A 23,070-nucleotide genomic window follows, 5' to 3' on the forward strand; every position below is an offset into this window, starting at 1 on the left:
TGATGAACACACTTACACTGGCCATCATCATCATGTGCAATTGTTGCATTTTGGCCCCTATAATTACAATTATGTAACCACAGCCCCCAACTCAGTAAATTTTAAACCTAATTGGCCCTCTTTCTTTCTCTCTCTCTCTCACTCTCTCTCATTCAATCCAAAGTTCCAAAAACAAAAGAACACATATAGACAGAAATGATTATGTGACCTAAGAAAGAAGAGTGAGTTACAAAGTTGACCAATTGATTTGGATTGGACAGCATTGATGTAAAGACATGTGAAATAATCTTCCAATTTTTAATCCTTTAGTTTTATTATTATTATTATTGTTATTATTTATGAGAGGAATCCTAATCTTTTTTAACACACCCATAATTCCTATCTTATGTACTAAACTCTCCCCTCTAAAAAGTCTAAAACAAACAACACATTTACTTGTCCAACCAAAATCAACCACAATTAACAACAAACGACAACAAGTTTTCACATTCCCATTTTGATATCTTCAAAAGAGTAACTCAACCACATCTATATGTGTCTAATAATGAATTAATTTTAGGGTTAAAAAGGAAAATTACAGAAATGGGGGAGAGGGGAAAGAGGATGAAAAGAGGAAGGGGAAGGGTAAAAGTGGGAAAAGAGGGGTTTTATTAAATGGGCCACAACAACAAAGTTTTTATTTATTTATTTTGTAAGTGTGTGAATGTGTGTGTGTGTGTTCTGAGGTCATTTATAATGATTTCACATAATAACAAAGCCCTGCATGGCTAATGATGATTTTTTACATTATTACAGTTTAGTAAGTGCATTGAACCCTACACGTGAGCTACCCCCCACCCCCACCCCCACCCCCACCCCCACCCTCACCCTCACCCTCACCCTCACCCCTTCTTCTTTTTATTATTATTATTGTTGTTGTTATTATTATTGTCATTTTCTTTCTTTTTTTAGGATTGTAAAAAATAAAATCTTAAATTGGGGGACCACACGTGTGAATAATTCCATTTCTAAAGCCACCTTTTACTTTCACACGTACCACATTTCTTTTCGTCTCTTTTCTTCTTTTTCTCTCCAATAGGCAATAAACTAACGAATTTTTAATTCCACACGACAGATATCCCAACTTAGTGTGGTTGTTGAATCTATATTTGTCGGTCCATTTATCCTTGATCTTTCTTTTAAAAAAATATAATTAACATTTGCAAAGTTTTCTTTTTAAATAATAAATCAAGGGCTTCAAAAAAATAGCCTTAACTTAAAAAGAAAGAAAAAAGAAAAAAAATTCCAAAATCTAAAAAGCATGATTCAATTAAACAATTAAGAGGAATGTGATTTGAATTTTCCGCCCCTATTGTACTCGAACAAAAAATAAGTGTATGAGTATGAAAGGTTGAAAAGAATTTGTAAGGGTATTTGTATGTACTGTGTATGTTCCATATTAGTCTAATCCAACTAGTTTGGTTTGACTTTTATTTCTAACAAAAGGAGTTAATAAATCCATTAGTCTTCTACTAGTAAAGGATGTTTTCAAAATAAGCGAATGAAATTTGACCAACAATTGAAGTTCTAATGTTTATCATGTCTATCGAACCAACTTAAACATAGTTCGACTAGTTAGAACATTTGGTTTCAACTAAGGAGTAAGAGATTCAAATCATCTACAAACAAAGTCTAATTGGTTCGATGAGTTTAATATATATATATATATATATATATATATATATATATATTAAATTAAAAAAAAAACTTCCAAACTTAAAGCTTATTTAATCTGAAAATGCAATTAACTAGAATATGTGTAAAGGAAGATGAGAAAGAAAAAGAAAACATATCGAACCATTTTAGGGAAAAGGCAAAAAGTGAAAAGATTATGGAAATGATTTAAACTCAATCCTAAACGAATGTAAAGTCCTCTCAAGACTAAGTGGAATTTCCTTTGTAGGTGGTTCCATAACTTTTATGATGTTCAATCCACTAAGTTAAGTTTGTCATCAGCTTCTACTCTTTAAAAAGAATCAAAGCACCTCATTCCCATTTCCATCCAAATCTAATTTGTTATTATGATCCATCATCAATCTAAAAAAGAAATTTTACAAATTACAAATTTCATTTCTATGGTTTGGAAGACATAATTTAGTTCATACGGTTTGATATAACTTTAATACATAGTGACTAAATTCAAACTTATAAAACTGTAAGGACTAACAAACTTAGCAAGTCACGTCTAACACCCTCAAGCTCATCTACTATACACATCTCAACTAATCTCACAGGACAACCCGTCTCACCCTACAACACTCTCAAGCCCATTTTAACCTAGATGTTTAATGCTTCCATGTAATATTAATCAAAACCTAAATTTCCAGGTTGACATTTCAAGTTTCTATAACCTATTCCACATTTATTTCTTACTATAATGAATAATCCAAACTGTAAATTCAAGTTTCACAAACTTAGGACTTCCTAAAGCATAATATAAAAGTTCTCTTTTATAGTTCATCTCTAATAGCTGCAAGGGGAAGGAAGTTTCAAAGTGGCCTGTAGATGAGAATGAGATCAAGGTGGGGCAGAATGAAGAGATGGAAGTCAAATTCAAACCCTTTTTCCTTTTGCTTTATAGCTTTTCTTTATCAATAGTTAAATCCGTTGATGGCTTCACTTTTTTGGTGTTTTAATAATCCTGTTTAGATTTTGCAAATATTGGAGAAGCACTGTTGAAAATTTATACTGATTCCCAAAGAATAAAATCCAACTTCTTTTCAACCAAAAAAAATCTTATCAGGAAAAAGCGTTCCTCAAAACATTCCTACTAATCAGCAAACAAGATACTTCTGCTTCATTCTCTCACATTCTTGTGTCATTTATGCGTGCGTGCACGAGCAAGTGTGGGGGAGAGTTTTTCTTTTCTTTAAACAAAATGTGTCCTCCCCATTTTCTAAAGCCTCACAAAGCGACTACCTTATGAACCATTAGATGAGGACTCAAAAATCTACATCCTCCCTAATAACTTCTAGATATAAATTCGAGGGACTTGTCTCCCATACATACATCCAACAGCAAAAAACTGCTAATTAACCACGTTGTGGCAGCCTCATTAAATAGTTTCTCGTCTACTAGGGGCTTGATAGTGCACCAAAATAGCATCATCTTCAGTGACAGTAACTTAACTTTCTTCATCTGTAACCCTCCCTGGCCATGACACTATAATACAATATCTAATAATTTATTACACCCATCTCCAACCAGTAAAGTTTTGGCCAGTATCAAAATTAAGCAGATTACCTAAGCTCATAATCTTGAAGGGGAAGGAAAGTCTCCTCAAAAGATCATACTATAATGTTTAGAGCTTTACAAAAGATGTATGATTAGGCAAAAGCAAAAGACATTTACTTTATCCAGTGACTAATAAGGCCAATAGATCTCTTTATCCAGTACAAATAAGGGGCCACCATTCTTTGTTCACATTCATGTTATAAGGTGGCCACAATTAATCAAATAATTTAATAGGAGAGTAGTTAACATCAGAGCCACAGTTTCAAAAACAAGAAAATGACATCAGTTTACTAAAGAAACATCCTTATGAATCCAATAGGATATTGCTTATGTTTTAGGAGGCATAAAAAAGTGGAAAGGAGGATATCAATGATTGGCCATAGAAATATAATTGCAATCTATTGATCAGTGGCATATTGACAGGCAAAGTGAAAATAATTATGTTTGTTAACAAGATTCCACCTGGCAACAATGAGAATCTCATTTGGCTTGTGAATGGGGGCCGCAACGTTGTCGTCATGAGATGAAATGTGATTACAGCTTTCTCAACTTCATGTGCAGGAATTTCAACTGTGAATTCTTCTTTCACAGCCATAATCATTCAACATGGTCCTATGCAGCCAGAAGCAAGCCATATTTGAATGCATCTATAATACAAGTGAAGAGAGGAATAATTGAACCCACCAAAAAACATGTACGCAAAAGAGGGGGGGGGGGGGCGGTTGTTGAAAGAGTCCATAGTGTCAAAGCTAAAATTATCAGTTTCTCTGAACACAATGCAAGTCCAAAAGACTTGTTTTCATATTTTGGCTATGTGCAACTTTGTCAACAACAGAAGGAAAGATATTCTTCACATCATTAAACATGTTAAAGAATAGAAAATGAATTATTGCTGCTGCCTCAAATTGATTATGATTGAAAAATGGAGCCATGAACATAATTTTCTTACCAATGGGCCAACATGACATTAAAAGAGAACAGTGGCATTCATATTTCTAAAGGCTTAAACAAGAAACTGAAAATCAAGACAAGAGCCAAAGAAGACTACAACTCGTAAGAATACAATAAGTAGTTTCACTTGGCCCTAAACTTATTCAGAAAAATCATCACAGACCAAAAGAATTAAGTGTTCTATTAAATTTGATAAAAATTGACTGCTTAACTCTAACTTAACAGACTAAAGATGAATTAACTGTATTGACTGCAAACATTCAACTCTTGAAAATTTAAAAACCCAAGTTTCAACTTCTATTTGTGTTATCTTGAACCGAATGAATAGTAATAAATAAAGAAGTTGAGGCCGGCGCAACTAAAAGAACTTCAAGAAAAGAAAGGTTAGTGTTCAAACTCTTTCTTTAAAGCATGCAACCCTGACGTTGTAAAGCATCTTCAAATAGTACATTATCAAGAGGAAGTATAAAAAGGGAGGAAAAGAAACAGAGTCCCCGCATCCAATCCAATTCCAAATTTGGGATTTCACAAGCTCAGTTTTTTCAAGGGCTTCTCGATTGTTTTGCCCTCGTACAATTTGATATATTTAGTCTTCCCATTGTCTTATTACAGGAGAGTACAAGATTCCTTCCCTAATTCTTAAGCACTCACGGATTAAAATTGCTGACTGAAAGCAAAATGTTAGACATACAACAGTTGAAGAACATTCTGAAAATTACTATCTTCTAATCAAATACAAACTCGAATTTCTCAATTATCAAATGCATTGAGCTAAACTGGGTCCATAAAAACAAACCCAAAGAAAAATGCAGGAATGAGTCCAAACATTGGGTATATAGACACTCATCAAACCAAAGGGATCCCTGTGGCCAAAGGATTCTCAACCATAACATATCAGCACAACAATTTGCCTCTTCTTGTTCAAGTACATGAAAACTCATCAATCTTGGATAGGAAACATGAAGATTTGATGCTATAAGAGGCAGCTTTTTTCTACTATACGTATTACACAAGTTGATTAATCCTGAACTCAAATCTTGAGATAACACATTCTCATGAACAAAGCTAGTGAAATGAGATTCAATATGTAATCCAACCGTTCACAACTGCAATCAATACAGAGAAAGTTTTAAGGAGACCGAGAACATAGAAAATCACTTACGGTATACCCGTCGCTCCTTTCCAGGTAAATACGATACAGAGAATGACAGAGCTGACCCAGAGAAAGCCCTAGAATTCAACCTTCGTTGAATCGTAGGAGACGAAACCAAACGACATTGATATCGGAAGTCGGAATTGGGATTCCAGCGTAGGTCTACACCGCCGTCCATTCCCTCTCTCCCGGTGAAGGAGTCGGACTAGGTAATGGGGCTGAATTGTTGAGTATTGGGCCGGCCCAATTATTTTGGCGTGAATGGGTTGCGATTGCGTTGAATATCTCACAAACCCAAAAGAAGAATGAAAGACACGTGTGACGTGTTAGGGTTCATGTATACGAATGTATTGTGGGGAAATATTTTAGTAATACTTCCCTTCATTGTTGCCTTTGTTTTAGTGTTCAAATTTATGAAGGTAAAGCTCTATAGGTATTGTTGTATCCTTACCCAAAAATAATGCGACCTTTTGTTTATAGAAACGATCATTTTTTTTATCGGATAAAAATTTAAATTTTTTATTTTTTAAGTTGATAATATATATTTGATGTCAATGAGTTCACATTTATTTAACAACCAATCTTATCGTTTAACGTTATAAATTAAATATCGTGAGAGTCTCAAACAAAAATGATATTTAATCTATAAATATTTTTTATACTGCAAAAAAATTGTGTTTATTGGTTTCTTACATTGATTGTGGTCTTTTTGAGTAATATTGTTCAAAGGTATTAATAATTAACTTTGCAAAAGGTTTTGATTTTGGGGTCCTTTGAAATGAGATTAAAAACCGGATGATTATTTTATGAAGTATATTTATTTCTTAAAAAAATGCATTAGGGAACGGTATAAAAGGAATCTAAAAATGAAAATTTAAATTAAGGTAGTGAATAAAAACTAAATTATATTTGAACCATTTTTCAACTATAAGCTGAATTTGAGACGTGTTTGATGATTTATATGTTATCATTCGAACCATTTTTTCAAAATGCGTTTGATGATTATATGTTAGCTAACATTAGTGTACCAAAATCTATAAGTAAAATGTATCGATCTCTAAACTATTTAATATTCATATTTTTAAATTATAAATAGTCTGAATTCAAGTTTTCATGAGCTAAAAATAACGCGTGCCTCCCACAAAACTAAACATTTTTTTTATTGTTGTTTGTTGCGTTTTAATTTAAGGTTCAAAAACTTTGTAGTCACAATCATTTTTTTTTAATACGTTAATTAGGTAAGGGACAATTCAAATCATATATTGATCATGTATAATATATTTGAATGTTATTTGAGCTAAAGTTTTATCGACCCCAAACATTTGTTTTATTATGTTTTTGTAATATACATATATTTGAATACGAAATACAAGGATTCACCAACAAATTTTAATGAATTTAATTCATTTCCAAGGTATTAGATGTGACATAGTAGAAACAATATATTTTCAAATCATATTCTTACTCTACATTATTCTAAAACTCCACATTTATATAAAAGCAATCAATTTATATAATTAATAATAATCTTTACGACAAGTTTGGTTATTTTGATCGTACGTCAAAGAGAGAACGAGATCTCGATTTAAATATCGCACTCCCAATTTATACTAAAAGGATTTCGTGATTTGATTGTTTTTATATTTTAGTGTTTATAAACTATATATTCAACTACTACAATATGTATTGTTTATAGAATAAAAATAAAGTGTATATATATTCATTACTTTTCTTTAATAATTATCCTAAAGTTGTGTTGACACTAACTTAAGTAGTAAGACATTGATGTCGAATTTCAATTTTATATATATTTAGATTCTTTTCCAAACTTTCGTATAATAATATTCTCAAGAATATTAATATACAAAACGGTCCTTAATTAATTACCCTATTTGTTAATTAATTACTATATTTGTTTTATCATTCTCAACTTTTTCCTCAAAGCTTTTAACTAACGTCTGCAATTATATTATTTGTTCAATGGTTCATAATATTATTTAATTTCTTGGTATATAATTTAATGAGTACGATGAAAATAAATTTAGGATATATCTTTTAAGGATATGAATACATAAATCTTTTCCCCTTTGATGGTGATGAAATGAATTGTCATACCATACCCAATTTACGTCCTCTTTTATATTTTGTCAAAAGAAAAAAAAAATATTCTTTTTAATATAACAAAAAGTTAAAACTATTTATAAAATATAAAAAATTGTATCAAAATCCTCTATAGTTCGTTTCAAGAGTCTTAAATTGATTGACTTATAAAAGTTTAAGGGAACGTTTGATGACCATGGGTTAGTTATTATAACCATAGGTTATTATAGTTATGTTATAATAGTTTGTGTTTGAGATATGATTATTTTAATTTGAGTTGTAATAATATTTATTTGATGGGTAAAATATTGTGGTTTGACAAGTAAATAATAAACACCGTAGCAAAAAAAAAAAAAAAAAACAATGAAAATAAAATAGCAAGTAGAGGTTTTGAAATAACTAATTAGAAACTTTTTAATAGCATTCATCGCAACAAATTATGATTATTATAATTTTAGATAATGTTTGACCTAAACATCTCCTAAATGTTTATTTAATACACGTACAAGATTTAGTAATATTTTTCCAAGTAACAACACATGAGAAACGATTACAAAATTTCAGAAAGTTTAATGTTCGATGGATATAAATAAATACTATTATTTAGATGGATGTAATTATTAGTTTAGAATATAAATTTATATGGAAAAAAAGGGGTAAAATGGTACCTTAAGAACAAAGGAGAAGCGAAGAAAGGCTTAAACGGCAAAATATGGAAGTTTAAAGAATGACGTATGGGCAAAAGTTTGACAAAACATGGAGTTGGTTGACGTAAGAAAGGTGACAGACAGGTGAGTTTATCATTAGTGAACTTTGCCTTTCTTTCCTCTCCTATATAACATAAAGAGTACAGTCTCCAAGCAAACACTCCCCATTTTTCCAAACTCCATAAAACAAATTGCCAAAAAAAAAAAAAAAAAACTTCAAACTTCAAAGAGATTCCAATTCCAAGTCTAAGCTTCCTTTAATGGACTCCAAAAAGCTCCTCTCTCTCTATCTCCTCTGCTTCTCTCTCCTCCCAGGTTCCCCTCTTCCCCCACTCTCTCTCTCTAAAACCCCCCTAACCCCTTCTTCTCTCTCTAATCATTTTTTTTAATAAAAAATTTGGGTGCAGAATTATATGGGGTGGTTTGGGTGTCGGCCGGTGGGGGCGCCCACCGTGAGCAGCGGAGGAGTCAGAGTCTTGGAGGTGGAGAGTTGTCGGATTCCAATCCTAGGAAGATGTTTGTGTTTGGCGATTCTTACGTGGACACCGGAAACAACCGGAAACCGGCGGCCAAATCTTGGCAGTATCCCTATGGAATTACTTTTCCCGGTAAACCCACCGGCCGTTTCTCCGATGGCCGTGTTTTAACCGACTACTTAGGTAACTCTCTAAACTTTACCATCCGTTTTTTTTTATTATTATTTTTACTACATTTTCTTATGGTTAAGCTTAATTAATTGGGTAAATTAAGTTGTTAATTGCTTTATAACTTTTTTAGTTGTTTGTTTGCCCCGATAATTTTGTAATAAATCATCAAAATATTTTTAGTTTAAAATTTGGGTAGATAGGGTATATTTTTTTTCAAGACAAATAAATAGGTAGATTAAGCTTTTATAAAATAAATAAATTTTAAATCCTAGATAATTAAAAGGTTAGACACTAGTAGAATACTTAGTGCAAGTTTCAATATCGTTTTGTGACCTAAATTTTATTTAAAAACTTCTTTACTATCTTATAGAAATTTTATTTTTGAAAAAATTTCCCCCTTCTCTTTCAAACTAACTAAATATTCAACTATTTTTCAAGATAAAAACAAAAAAGCTAATAATTCATGTCATTGTGGTTTAAAAACAAATTTGGCTTTTGACCACCAAACGACCCCACACACAAGAATACCAAAATAAAGAAAGTGATAAATACACAACATATTTATTTTTTTCAAAAAATAAATAAGAATTAAGAAAAAAAAATTAGTTATGAAAATATAAAGCAGAGATCATAGTCAAATGGATCTAAAGCCATACTAAAACTAGTGAATAAGCATCTTTTACATTTAGAATCAATATATATTAGAAAGCAAAGATGGAAATGAAATGTGGATCTAAAAATTAACAAGAGATAAAATAGGGAAGAAGCATCTTTTTGGATTTTAAAAACAAAAGAATTAAAATGTAAATGAAAGAAAAAGCATTATTGTATGATTAAAGGTAAGTCTAGAAACAAAATATAATATTCAAAAGAGGTTGAAAAATAAATAAAGAAAAATGTGCTTTATTTTTTAAGGCCACAGATCTTTAGCTTTAGTTTTATGGACACAAAGTGATTCAGATTTGCTTTAATAAATTTAATTATTATTTGTATATATATATACATATATAAAAAAAATAAAAAAAAAAATCAATGGAGGTGGTGGGCTCCTCCTTGCTCACTATATTACTCCTTTTGTCTAATATTCTTTTTTTGACTTTGGTTTTACCAATTTATCTTAATTTCACACACACACATCTATGATTTGTTTTTAAATGTGTATACACACCTCGAAAAATCAACAACAAATTATAAATAAAATATCTATATTTTGTAAATATTTTGATTAATTTTATTGTATCTAAAAATAATTTTTCGTAGGTTGGATTTTTTTTAAGAATTTGAATATTATTGTAAAAGAGGGAAAAAAACAAACTAAATTTAAAAATTAATTAAGAAATCAAATTATCAAACTAAATAAACATAAGTTTCTCCTGCGTTAGTACATAACGAGTGATCTCGATAAAAAAAATAATGATGATGATGAAAATATAACCGATAACAATAATAAATACTTAAAAAGATTTAAATCAAAACGTAAGAATTTTATTGATTAATTCGACATTAGGCGTTTTTCTTTGAATTGAAATTTTGATAATCACTTATTTAAATATCCAGAGAATTAATTTAAATAGCTTTTAATAATATTTATTTTATTTTATTATTTTTGACGATTTAAAAAAAAATTGAGCAGAAAGGGAAATAAAAATGCAATATTTGGAAGGGATAATTGCCAAGTCAGGGAGTGACACTTTTTGGCTGTAAAAATAAAAGAATGGATGCATTATTGATTCAGCTTTTTTCTTCCTTTTTTTTATAATTTTTTTTTTATATAATTTTTGCTCTTTTACTTTTGTTTATTTATTAAATTAAAATTAAAATTGGTATTGGGATGGCTGTGTCTTTTGGATATGTCAGTTTAGCATTACCCTTTTCTTTTTTCCATGACACACACCCTTTCTCTTACTTTTTCACTTCCATTTAAACAAATTTGGACACGAACTTCATTTTCACTTACATTTCTTTCCTTATCCTCATCATCACCATCTTCTTCCCTTTGTCCTTTTCCCCCCTTTTTAATCGTTCCTCTGTTTTCTTTTTTCTAATTTATATGTATCATACTTTGACCCATAAAAGTATATTCAAGTATAAATTCAAAATTTGGGATTTAATTGAACCAACAACTTCTTTTACATTAGTTTGAATTTAAATCTATTGGAATCTTCAAGTTGAATTAGTTTATGGGGTTTTATTAAAATTAATATTTTATTGTAACGTCAATTCAAATATATTAGGAAGATAAAAAGGTCAATCACAACCTCATTTAGCTCATAAAGACACGTTGTTAAAGTTATTTCTATGGTTAAGTATAACTTAAGTGCTTATTTTTTTGTCGACATTTTTTAATAGTCGATTGTGAAATTCTAACTTGCATGTTGTAATTTTTATTGTCCTAAAGCAATGTTGTAAGCATTAGTTTTTTTTTTGGTTGAAACTATGTGTCTAGTCGTTATGTATCTACTTCATTCATGAATTGTTCGTTTTAAAAGGACAATTTAAAGATCTATTTTGGTTCGGATATATAATTTGGTTTTATGTTTAATGTGGTCTTGTAAATTTTAAAAATAAGTTGTCTTTATTATTGGTGTATCGGTTCTGAATATGGAATTTTAAAATGTAGAATTGTATTAAAAGAAATAAAAACACTTCGGTTTCATATGTGTTGTCTATGATATTACAAAATAAATAAGTATAAAAAATGTTAATTTAGCATTTTAACATATTAATGATATACTTCCTTCCTAGTTGGGTTAATTATGTAATAAAGAATTGTTTGGCAACTTGAATAATTTGATAGAGTTTTGTTGGATAGATAAAAAAAAAGATATGTTCGTATCATCAATATTTAAGAAAAGTTTAGTACTTCGTATTTGCGTCGATTCTTCAAATAACTTTTCTATAATTATTACAAAATGGGATATTTGTTTTTATCATTAACCAATTGTGTTACGGGTATTCTTTTAGTCGGAAGTAATTCATGATTAGAAGAATAGGATTAGGTTTATGAAGTGTTTGAACCGTAGTCGTGAGGGCGGAGAGCTGACCAGTCAAACACGCATGCAATCGGATTATCTTGGTCATTCTGCCAGTAAATGACACAAGCAAAATGTCTAAAAGAAAAAAACATATGAACTATCTCTTGAAAAGTGGACCAAATAATTGATGCATTTATGGATAATCTCTCATCGATGTACGTAAAAAATTCCAATTTTTGTTCTGGGAAGAGACCATTCATCAAAATCGGTTCGACTATGCAGCACTGTTGGCTCATTGAAAATCTTCTCTCTGAAAAATGCAGCCAAGTATCTGAAGGTGAAGTCTCCGATACCGTACAAATGGCGGAAAGTAGGGTTCGGACTAGGACAGTTGAAATACGGTATGAACTTCGCGTACGGCGGGACCGGTGTGTTCAATACGTTTGTAACGAGCCCTAACATGAGCACTCAGATCGATTTTCTCCAACAGTTGGTCGGCGAATCGACCTTCACCGGCCGTGACTTGCTGTCCTCTGTGGCGCTCGTCTCTCTCGCCGGCAACGATTACAGTGTCTACCAAGCCACTAATGGATCTCCTCAGGTTTTTTACCTCCAAACTTAGCTTCTTAATTTATAAACCCTAATGTGGATTAAAAGTTTGAAAATATATTAACCACTATTTAACTTAAGGCATCAAAATTCATATAAGTGGTGAGATTCGAGGTGTTTGTGGTGTAGGGTTAAGGGATTGAATTTCAATGATATAATCGTAAAACGTAGATTAAATTGAAAGATTGGGTTCAAAATTGAATTCCTTCGGTAGATGTAAAAGGTAAATAGAAAATGAGAATATAATGGTACTTAGGATAATTTAAATAGTGTTTACTATTTTTTCAAAAATAAAATTTATTTTTTAAAAACTGTTTTTTTTTTTTTCATTTCCATTATTTTTTATAATTTTAGAAAGGGTTTTTTTTTTCTAAAAAAAAAAGTAAATTACTTACTAAACAAACCTATTTTTTAATTATTAATCAAATTTAAAGAAAAAAAGTTTTTCAAAACTAAACAAATTTTTTTAAACATTGGTAGAAAGTTGGTTAAGAAAAAATCTGATGGTCGCTAGCCGTGGTTCTAAGATTGAATTTCAAAATCTAAAAGAAAAAAAAAACATTGGTGTATCTTGGGTTATATCCATTTTTTTGCGATCCATCTAATTGTCCAATTACAATTTGCTTTATGCAATCTCCTCTTTTATCCTTTTTCTTGAATATTTTCTAAATTTTTTTTAAGAGTGATTAGAGTGAAAAATGGGTACAACTTGTCGAGGATTTCTTCTAATCGAAAACAAAAAGATTGTGTGCTTAACAAACTAAACTAGAATAATTGTGCTTAACAAACAAGTTGATTTTGCTGATGGCAGGGCTGGCAGCCATTTATAACGAAAGTGGTGAATCAGCTAGAGGTGAACCTGAGGCGCATCCATGGGTTGGGGGTCCCAAAGATAGTGGTGACAGCTCTTGAGCCATTGGGCTGCCTTCCCAGCACCACAGTTGCATCCTCCTTCCAACAGTGTAATTCAACTCAGAATCAACTTGTCAACTTCCACAATCTACTGTTGCAGCAATCTGTGGCTAAACTCAACTCTGAAGTCAAAGATCCCTCTGCATCCACTTTCATCCTTCTTGATCTTTATTCCTCTTTCATGGCTGCTCTCAACAACAAAGTAGATCAACTTGGTGACTCTCTCGTTCCCTCTCTCTCTTTTTCTATCTTCTACGTTTAACTTTTTTACTTCCATTTGATTAATGAAATTTTGCACTAAGAATTGATCTTCCTCAACTAAACACTCCTAGTTTACACTGACGGTTGATAAGGAAATAGAATGATGTTTAGCGCAGTAGAGTGATTGCAGCCACTACTATTCTTATAGTGAGTTTAGCCTAGTAGATAGAGATCATAGTCGTGTTCCCTTAATGAGGTAGCCAAAGCGATGAGTGTACATTGTTTATATCATTGGTCCTATTATCCCTTACACACTCGAATTCCAAACAAAAAAGAGTCATTATTGAATTGGCTGCAATTATCGCTATTCTTATAATTCGATTAAGCTAAACACATCTTAACAAATTATGAATGAACTTCAAAAACATTTTAAGTGTAACTTATAAGTGCTTATAAATTTAGTGTTTGCTTTGAATCACGTTAGCCAACACTAAGCAGAATTTGAAGTCGGTGTCAAACTCACTTTAGGTCTAGGATTACACATATACAAACTTCCCATGATCTCTTAGAAGTAAATGATCTAATACCAATTCGACGAGCCACACTGACTCTAGAAAGTAACGATGAACTTGGGAAACTACTTGTGCAGGGAATGTGAAGTTTGAGAACCCAATGAAGCCGTGTTGCGTGGGAATAAGCAGCGAGTATGCGTGTGGGAGTGTGGGTGCGAATGGGGAGAAGAAGTACACGATATGTGAAGATCCAGGAGCTGCGTTCTTCTGGGATGAAGTGCATCCTACTCAGTATGGCTGGTATGCTGTGTACTCTGCATTGCAAGCCAATCTAAAACAGCTTTAAGCTTTAAAAATTACTTAGAGACATTAGAGATCAGATAAGTGACCTCCCAATTTGACAAGACATTTCATTCATTCAATGATCATCTGTCATGTAATTTTCAAAATAATATTTTGGCATAGTCTCTTTGCCTGTGCTCTCTGATTTGCTTGTATGTATTCATTTCTCTACCTCTCTCTTTCTTGTGGGTGTTTTAGGTAAGTCTCCATCTTCTTCTTCTTCTTCTTCTTCTTCTTCTTCTTCTTCTTCTTCTTCTTCTTCTTCTTCTTCTTCAAGTTCAGAGCTAATATTTCTTCTTTCTCTCTGTATGTGTATGAAACTTTCCAAGTTCTTGGTCAAGTTCATAGCTAATTTTTTGTATTCTCAAGCCTTTTCATGGTTTCTGATTAATTGAAGTCTCTAACTCTGACTCCTTGATGTGTTTAGGTCAAGTTCATGACTAACTTTTATTTTCTCGAGACATTTTTTTTTGGTTTCAGATTTGAATTCTTGTACTCTTAAATATGTATCAGACCTTTACTAACATGATTTAGTCTCTCTACTTCTTTTGGAAAATTAAAAATCTAAGGTATAGAGCATGTTAATCCTCTGGGTTTAATAAAGCCGATCCGACTCTAAAAAATATTAGCAAATAAATAAAGTTGCAAATGTGACAAAATTTAGATACAATTTTCAAAATCTATTGATAATATACCATATTGTTGGTAGTAGTCTACCAACAAAGAAGTCTATCACTAATAGAAGATTATTAATTATGATGTTCATCACGGATAAACGTCGTAATATTTGTAATTTTTTTAAAAAAATATTGTTATATACTTACTAGTATAAAATGTTGTCGCCATAATTACTAAAAGTTTTTGAGATGTCTACCAAAGAAATGAGTTCGTTGAATTTAAACACCTTTCATAGTTTTTAAGTGAGTAACTCAATTTTCAATATGATCTAACAGAATACAAGTAATTATTTTCTCTTCTCTGTAATAGTAAAGAGGAATAATAATTATTTGTAGAGACATCCTTGTCTTCTTCAGTCCTTTTTGTTCTTGTTTTAGAATTGATCTTTACCCATGCAAGATTGTCTATAATGTGGTAGGTAGGTCATCATAGATAAACAAACTATAATATTGACCCAACAACGGTTACTAATAATTGTTGAGATATATACTAATGTTATCTTTAAGAATGCATAATCTATTGGGTTTTAAACTATTACCTTATAAGTTACAACAACTTAAGCCTATATGAAGGCACAACTGGAAAACAAACAATCAGGGGGTCTTTGGTCCAACAAGTTGAAGTTACTAACTCTTTTATGCCATTTGAAAACAAACAAACAAACAATCATGCAACTCAATTGCTGTTATTTAGAACATTCAAAGAGGGACTATTCATCTCACCAACTTTGACCAAATTTTAAATTTGGCGGAGCTTTGGTCTTTGGGAAGTACTGCACCACACAAAGTGACCAACATCACATGAAATTAAAGCTAATGAGCCAACCTCACAAATGTAGAAAAGAAACATTTTAAACAACAACTAGAAGTGGTGTCCATTGGTGGTTGGCATTCCCACATGCAAATTTGTTGGCTACCCCAACACATTAATTGCATCTCTTCAAGTACACCATCCCACAATTGGAACACCGATTCTTTCGTTGGATAATTGTTTTTAGGATAAAATTGTCGAACATATTTATAAATATAGTAAAATATCACACTTTATCGACGTGATAGACGTTAGTATATATGTTTGTTAGTATTTATTAGTGTACGTGATAGATAGATGATAGTAGTCTACTAATTTTTATAAGTCATCGATAGTGTTATTTTGTATATATGTAAATATTTTGATTTGTTTTGTTATATTTAAAAACAATTCCTTTTTATTTTGTTCATATACTTTGTGTCCATTTTATTTCTATTTATATATTTTTAAAATCTTAAAATGTAATCTCTCAGTTTTCGATAAATCTAAAAATTGATTTTTTTATGTTTGAATGTAAAACTAGTTATTATTGTTTGATGTTAGGTTTTATGATTTATCAAAAGTATGTGAAGTAAAACGAAATGAGTATTAAAGTATGAAGACCGTTATATTATATGTATGTTTTTTATTATTGTTGTAGGCAGTGTAATTTTTGAAATGGTATATTAAAATATATTATTTTCAAAACTTAGTATTTTGTTACTGTAATATTAACTTTTATAGAAGAGTCGAAAGGTTTTGATACTTTACGTTTTGAAAAATACAAAAGTTTATTATGCAAAATCCGAATTTTACAAATAAAATGTCAAAAGAGTATACTAGTTTTGCAAAAGTTTGAGAACATGAAATCAAATTAATTCATCTTAATTTTTTGACAATTTGAATTAAATTCTAATGGGAATAGAATAGTACTTGGATGCAACACCCATATATGCATTCATCTCCACACACTCCTTCAATTAAAATAAAAAATGAAAAGAAAATATTTCTTAATAAAGTTTGCCAATGGCAATTTGTGATTAAATCTAAATAGGTTGAGTAAAGGTGGATCAATTTGCACAAAAATATTTTTTATTGTAATATTTCAAATAAACGTCGGTCAAATTTCAAATTAAGTGAAATTGTCAAAAATAAAAAAATTTGATAAAATATTTATCTTTATTGACAAATCAAAGACAATAAATTTTGTTTTCTTATTGTTTTTTCTATACCGCGTAAATAATTTGTTTTTTTTTTAATATTTTATTGTAATTCAATTAGGAGAGATTAATTCATTAAAAATTATCTCAACCACCACTGGAATAATATAATTTCACTTGTTGAGAAAGGAATATATATATATATATATATATATATATATATATATAAACCAAGTTGTATTAACGTATGGTTGTAATTAAATCTAATTACTATGATTATATTTCTAATTAGATAAAATCCAATTGAATTTTATTCAAGTTTATCTACAAATTAGTTCTTTTAAACCATAATTGGGTTTTAAACCATTTGAATGAATCAAATAAAATTGTGTTTCATTAACAAATAAATTGGATGTGACAAATGACAATAAATTAATTATTGGAGTTGATATAAGACCCAACAATCACCCACACTCACAAATTCAGTACAATCATACATTAATAAACCATATTTCAAACAATTTTTTTTTTTATATATAATTTTCTTATACTTTCAATGATTTTTTTCAATGGGATTCAACCAATTCATTCTGAAATTTTTTGTTTTATTTAATTTTCATTTTTAAAATATGAAAATTGTGATGGATAACATGGAGAAAATAAAACTTACGTACAAAATATTCAAATTAGGATAAATTTTGGTTTTAGTAGAATTGAAAACAAAGAAAAGCATTGTATATTATTAATTTATTTAGACATTAATTTAGCAGGGACGAAGTGAGTGTAAATATTTGATTTTGCGCTCGTGTGAGTGGAAATTGTTTGCGCCACGTGAATTGGAATTGTATTGGAATTTGAAATATGCTTTTCCAATTTCCAAATAATAATATATATACATAGACAGACACGAAAATAGTATATTTTTAAATCTTTCGTACGGAAATATGCTTATTCTTAATATTCCTCCTTTCCTATTTTTAAATTCACCAAATTCTATTAATTTTTTTTCTCTTTAAATAAATTTTTTTTATTAAATATATTTGAAATTAATCAAAATATTTAATTTTTTTCTGTAAAAAAAAAGTGTAAATGAGAGCAGCACAAATTAATAAAATATTTGCAGGCATGTGGTTACATGCCTGCAAATATTTTATTTTTTAAAATAATCATTTTTTTATTTAATAATACAAAACAGAACATTTGATAAAATATTTACGACCAAGTATAATAAATATTATTATTATCAATTTTAACTGAAATAGATCTTAGTTAAAGAAGTGTTTAAAACGATATACTTTGAGGGACTAACTACCTATCAAACTTAAAATATTATAAATTCATATCTTTTTAAGTATAGAAAAATGTGTTAAATTATATACAAGCTATATAGTAAATTTTTCTACTATTCTTACCATTTAGATAGATGAATTATCTAACATTGATAGAAACTAATACAAAGTTATTAATATCATCGATACAAAATTGATAAATATTTATATTTTATAGAAAAAATCAAGTGTAATAATTTTGTTTTTTAGTAGTTTTAGTAGTTTTGTTTTATGAAATATATATATATATATTTCTAAATAGTTTGGCATTTTTTTTAATATTTAAAAATTTCTCTTGTCATTTTGTAATACATACAATCCCTACTAAAATATATTATAATGGAAATGACCTATTTTTAAATATTGAATTTAAAAAATTGCAATAATACAATCATACATAAGGATAAGAATATGTCATAGAACAAGGAAACTGTGACCACAAAGAACCAATTTTTGTGTTAATTTTCTATTCGTTTCTATCGACATAATTCTATCATTCTTTCGAAACAAAGTTACCTTACTTAAAAACAAAAATGTATTTTTGTGTGTATATTACTTCTTTTAAAAAAACCAAAAGTGAAAGAACAAAACGAACAAAATTAAAGAAAAAAATAGGCGTAAAGATATGGAGAAAAAGATAAAATTAAAAATAAAAACATAATTTTAAAAGAAAGTAATTACCCAACACTATAATTTGAAAAAGAAAACTAATTTTAAGCATATTAAAAGTGACTTTTTTGGCATCCTAAATATGACCCTTAAACATACCCTACAACTTTTTGTATGGTTTAGAATTGTATACGATTTGGTAGATTAATTAGTTCTATCTCTATTTAACTATTTGACATTCAATGCAAAATTAATTAACATCTATCTAGTAAACAAGGTCACATCGTTATCGACTTAACTTCAATAATAAAAATGCTAAATAATCTTTAAAGTTCATAAATTCAATTTTGTATTGCTTATTCAATTAACATATGCGAGAGCATGATACAAATAGTTAAAATAGAAAGTTAGGAAGATGCATAGTATCTATAACTAGATTTAATTAATTTTTATTTTATAAAAAGATTTACATATCTAATTTATTGATTAATATTTCATGTATCAACTGAACTATGTTAAATATTAGCGATATCTTTAACTAGTCGTGTCATGTATTATCTTTAATTTCGTATACTTTTTTTGAATGTAAAGAAAAAAGAGGTATATAAAAGATAGATGGATAGCTTTAAAAACATAAGTTAGATTTATTTCGCATTACTTTAATAAAAGGCCACAACTTTCTCATGTGTTTTTCCTTTTTGTCCATCCCTCACTTCCATGCCCAACTAGTTACCAATAGGATCTCTTAACCAAAACTACTATGCACACCATCCAACAACCTTTCCTCATCTTTCCATCCCTAGAAAACAAACAAAAATATAAAATTTAATCACCAATTTAAAAACATGTTAATTGTGATTCCTTAAAATCACTTCTAACTACTATTTTATGTATTTAAAATTAATCCCCTCTTTTGATTTGACACTTTTAAACCTAATTTTTACTGAATCAAATTTTTTAAAAATTACTTTTGGTTTCTTCAAATTAATAATAAGAAGCCTAAAACCAAAGTGTTAATAAACACATTTCAAATATTATTCTCTTGTTTTAACAACAAGCTTTTCATGTTGTTTTTTTCTCTCTTAGCTACCCAAAAAGCATTACAAAAAAAGACCCATTAAAACCTTGATCTTTCTTTCTTCTTCTTCTTCTTCTTCTTCTTCTTCTTCTTCTTCATCCTCTGTTTTCTACCATGGAAATTTTCTTTCTTCTTCTCCCAATTCTTCTCTTTTTCTTTTTTCTTATACTCATCTTTATAATCCTCTTTCTTTTGAGGTCAAAATTTCTATGCAGCTGTGAAATATGCCAAGCTTATTTGGCTTCATCTTGGTCAAAAGATTTCCATAACCTCTGTGATTGGTATTCTCATCTTCTTCGGCAATCTCCGACGAAGACCATTCACATCCACGTTTTAAGGAACACGATCACGGCCAATCCCGACAACGTGGAATACATTCTCAAGACAAAATTTGAAAATTACCCAAAAGGGAAAATATTCTCCTCGATTCTTGGCGATTTTTTGGGCCGTGGGATTTTCAACGTCGATGGCGATTTGTGGCAGTTCCAGAAGAAAATGGCGATTATTGAGCTTGGTCAACAGTCGATTAGATCCTACTGTTTTGAAATTGTTTCTCAGGAGATTCATTCCCGCCTTTTGCCGCTTCTTTCGTCGGTTGCCGATGGCGGCAGTGGCGGAGCTTTGGATTTACAAGATGTGTTTAGAAGATTTGCTTTTGATAGTATTTGTAAGTTTTCATTTGGGTTGGATCCAATGTGCTTGGAGCTGTCGCTTCCCATGTCGGATTTCGCCGTCGCCTTCGATCTTGCTTCTAAGCTTTCTGCTGAAAGAGCCATGGCGGTCCCGCCGTTGATCTGGAAAATCAAGCGAATGCTCAACTTAGGTACAAATTAAGAGATACTAAAACCTATTGAAATTCGATTTTATTATCATTATTTGACGACATGTAGTGTAAAACCGTTGACGAAAGATGGTGTATGTCAATTTAGCTATGATCATGGTAAAATTAACAGAATGTGAAGTTGTGAATGTGATAGAATGGTTGAGGTAAAAAATTCATCCAAATGCAAATGTTAGGATTCTTGATAGAAAGATCTTTTTAAAATGTGGTGTTTTCTAAGCTATATTCATCTTTATTTTGCATGTTATTAGATCGTTTATTAAGTTACTTGATGTATATTTAATAGATTTTCTAATATGAATGATTTAGAGAACAACTTCATAATATAATTTTGTTCACTATGAAATATGAAACTCATGGGTGAGCTTCAAAGATTGTCACTACTCAATAAATGGATATCAAAAGTAAGTATGACACTTTATATCAAAGGACCACTAAATCATAAAACTTGGAGTTGATGGGTATTCATACATTATATTCAACTATATTTTATATTCTATATCAAATGCCAATGGATCTTAAAAGTGACGTTGATGGGTAAAGATTCATTTTGTTGTTTCCCTTGTTATTCACATTCATTGTTGAAAAGAAATCAACTTTTTCTTTTTTGTCATTTTGTAGGGAGAGAGAAGGAACTTAAGAAAGCAATAAAGTTAATAAACATGTTGGCTCGTGAAGTAATTCGACAAAGAAGAAAATTAGGATTCTCGACCCATAGAGACCTCCTCTCTCAATTTATGCGAATTGTGTCTGACGAGACTTTCTTACGAGACATCGTTGTTAGCTTTCTTTTAGCCGGTCGTGATACTATTGCCTCTGCCCTCACTAGCTTCTTTTGGGTCATTTCCTCCCATCCTACCGTAGAGTCTGCTATCCAACTCGAGGCTGATCGAGTCATTGGCCCGAACTCAAACCCTACATCCTTTGACCAAATACAAAATCTCCACTACTTACAAGCTGCTATCTTCGAGTCCATGAGGTTGTATCCTCCCATTCAGTTCGACTCCAAGCTTTGCCAAAACGACGACATTTTACCCGATGGAACGTTCGTTCGACGTGGGACTCGAGTCAGTTACCATCCTTATGCTATGGGTCGAGTGGAGCAAATTTGGGGAACAAACTGCCTCGAGTTCAACCCAGAAAGATGGCTAAAAAACAACATATTTTGTCCTGAAAATCCGTTCAAGTATCCCATATTTCAAGGGGGATTTCGGTTTTGTTTAGGGAAAGAAATGGCTCTGTTTGAGTTGAAAATTGTAGCACTTTCAGTTATTCGGCATTTTCGAATCCAATCTACAACACCCTCGTCTGTGGCGCCCCCGCGATTCTCCCCTGGCCTCACTGCAACCTTTTGCGGTGGATTCAAAGTTTTAGTTAGTAAGAAGAGAAAATGGGAGTGATCACTAAACAGCACTTTGCATGGTGATCAAATTATTGATTATATCTATTTTTTATTGATAACGTCAGCATCATATAAAATAATGTCTACAATTAATTATAAAATGAAAGGTATAGGTATTAGCTTTTATTCTAAATTTTCGTGTTCAACAGTCCCCCCACGTCTTCGAAAATGGCGACATTTTCTATATTTCAACCTTTCACAAAAATACTAACAAAACGAACAATTAATATATACATTATGAAACCTTGTTTTATTATATTAAATATAATTTGTTTAATATATATATATAAATTTGAATAGAATAACGAAAATGATTAAAAAAAATATTTATTTTTCATGGAAAAGTTAAATATACTATTAAAAATTAATGATAAATGTTAATAAGTCACAAATCATTACTTCATTATCACATTAATGATGAAATAAAAGAAAAAAAGATTGAATGCAATACTAATTGTCTCCAATTGTAATTTAAGAAAAAAATCGTGATAAATCCCAATAGGAGTTATGTGCCTTTGTTATGGTCAATTGAGTTTGGCTTTAAAGTCATTTGGATTGTATACAATTTTAGCTCAAGGTTTAATAACCTTAAAAGTTAGAAAATAAAATAAAATAAAATAAAATAAGTACCAAATCACGAATGGGCCTGAACCCTAAGTCTAAATAGGTTATGACCCCGGACCAATGAAGCTAAAATCTAAAGGGCCAAACCCAAGCCCAAACCACACTACCCATCTAAAATCTATAATTGTAGGGTTGGAAGTTAGGAACTATTTTTTTAGTACAAAATAATATTTGTGAGA

General features: G+C 30.3%; 2 protein-coding genes and 1 long non-coding RNA gene across 3 annotated transcripts; 2 read left to right on the plus strand and 1 right to left on the minus strand.

Moving 5' to 3' along the window:
* Nucleotides 1-3,365: 3,365 nt before the first annotated feature.
* On the minus strand, nt 3,366-5,672 carry LOC127149098 (uncharacterized). Its single transcript, XR_007820427.1, has 2 exons — nt 5,387-5,672; nt 3,366-3,920 (listed from the first exon to the last, which is right to left on the minus strand). It is a non-coding gene; the product is annotated as an uncharacterized LOC127149098 (long non-coding RNA).
* Nucleotides 5,673-8,339: 2,667 nt separating this feature from the next.
* Nucleotides 8,340-14,553, plus strand: LOC103486596 (GDSL esterase/lipase At5g03610). Its single transcript, XM_008444603.3, has 5 exons — nt 8,340-8,499; nt 8,592-8,843; nt 12,130-12,407; nt 13,227-13,542; nt 14,178-14,553. The coding sequence occupies exons 1-5, from the start codon at nt 8,445-8,447 to the stop codon at nt 14,384-14,386; spliced, it is 1,110 nt and encodes a 369-aa protein (XP_008442825.1). The 5' UTR covers nt 8,340-8,444; the 3' UTR covers nt 14,387-14,553.
* Nucleotides 14,554-20,001: 5,448 nt separating this feature from the next.
* LOC103487143 (cytochrome P450 94C1-like) lies at nt 20,002-22,391 on the plus strand. Its single transcript, XM_008445364.3, has 2 exons — nt 20,002-20,847; nt 21,487-22,391. Exons 1-2 carry the CDS (start codon nt 20,139-20,141, stop codon nt 22,263-22,265), a joined length of 1,488 nt encoding a protein of 495 aa, XP_008443586.2. The 5' UTR covers nt 20,002-20,138; the 3' UTR covers nt 22,266-22,391.
* Nucleotides 22,392-23,070: the final 679 nt, after the last annotated feature.

Source organism: Cucumis melo, chromosome 4 (assembly GCF_025177605.1).
Source record: "Cucumis melo cultivar AY chromosome 4, USDA_Cmelo_AY_1.0, whole genome shotgun sequence".
NCBI classification, from domain to species: domain Eukaryota; kingdom Viridiplantae; phylum Streptophyta; class Magnoliopsida; order Cucurbitales; family Cucurbitaceae; genus Cucumis; species Cucumis melo.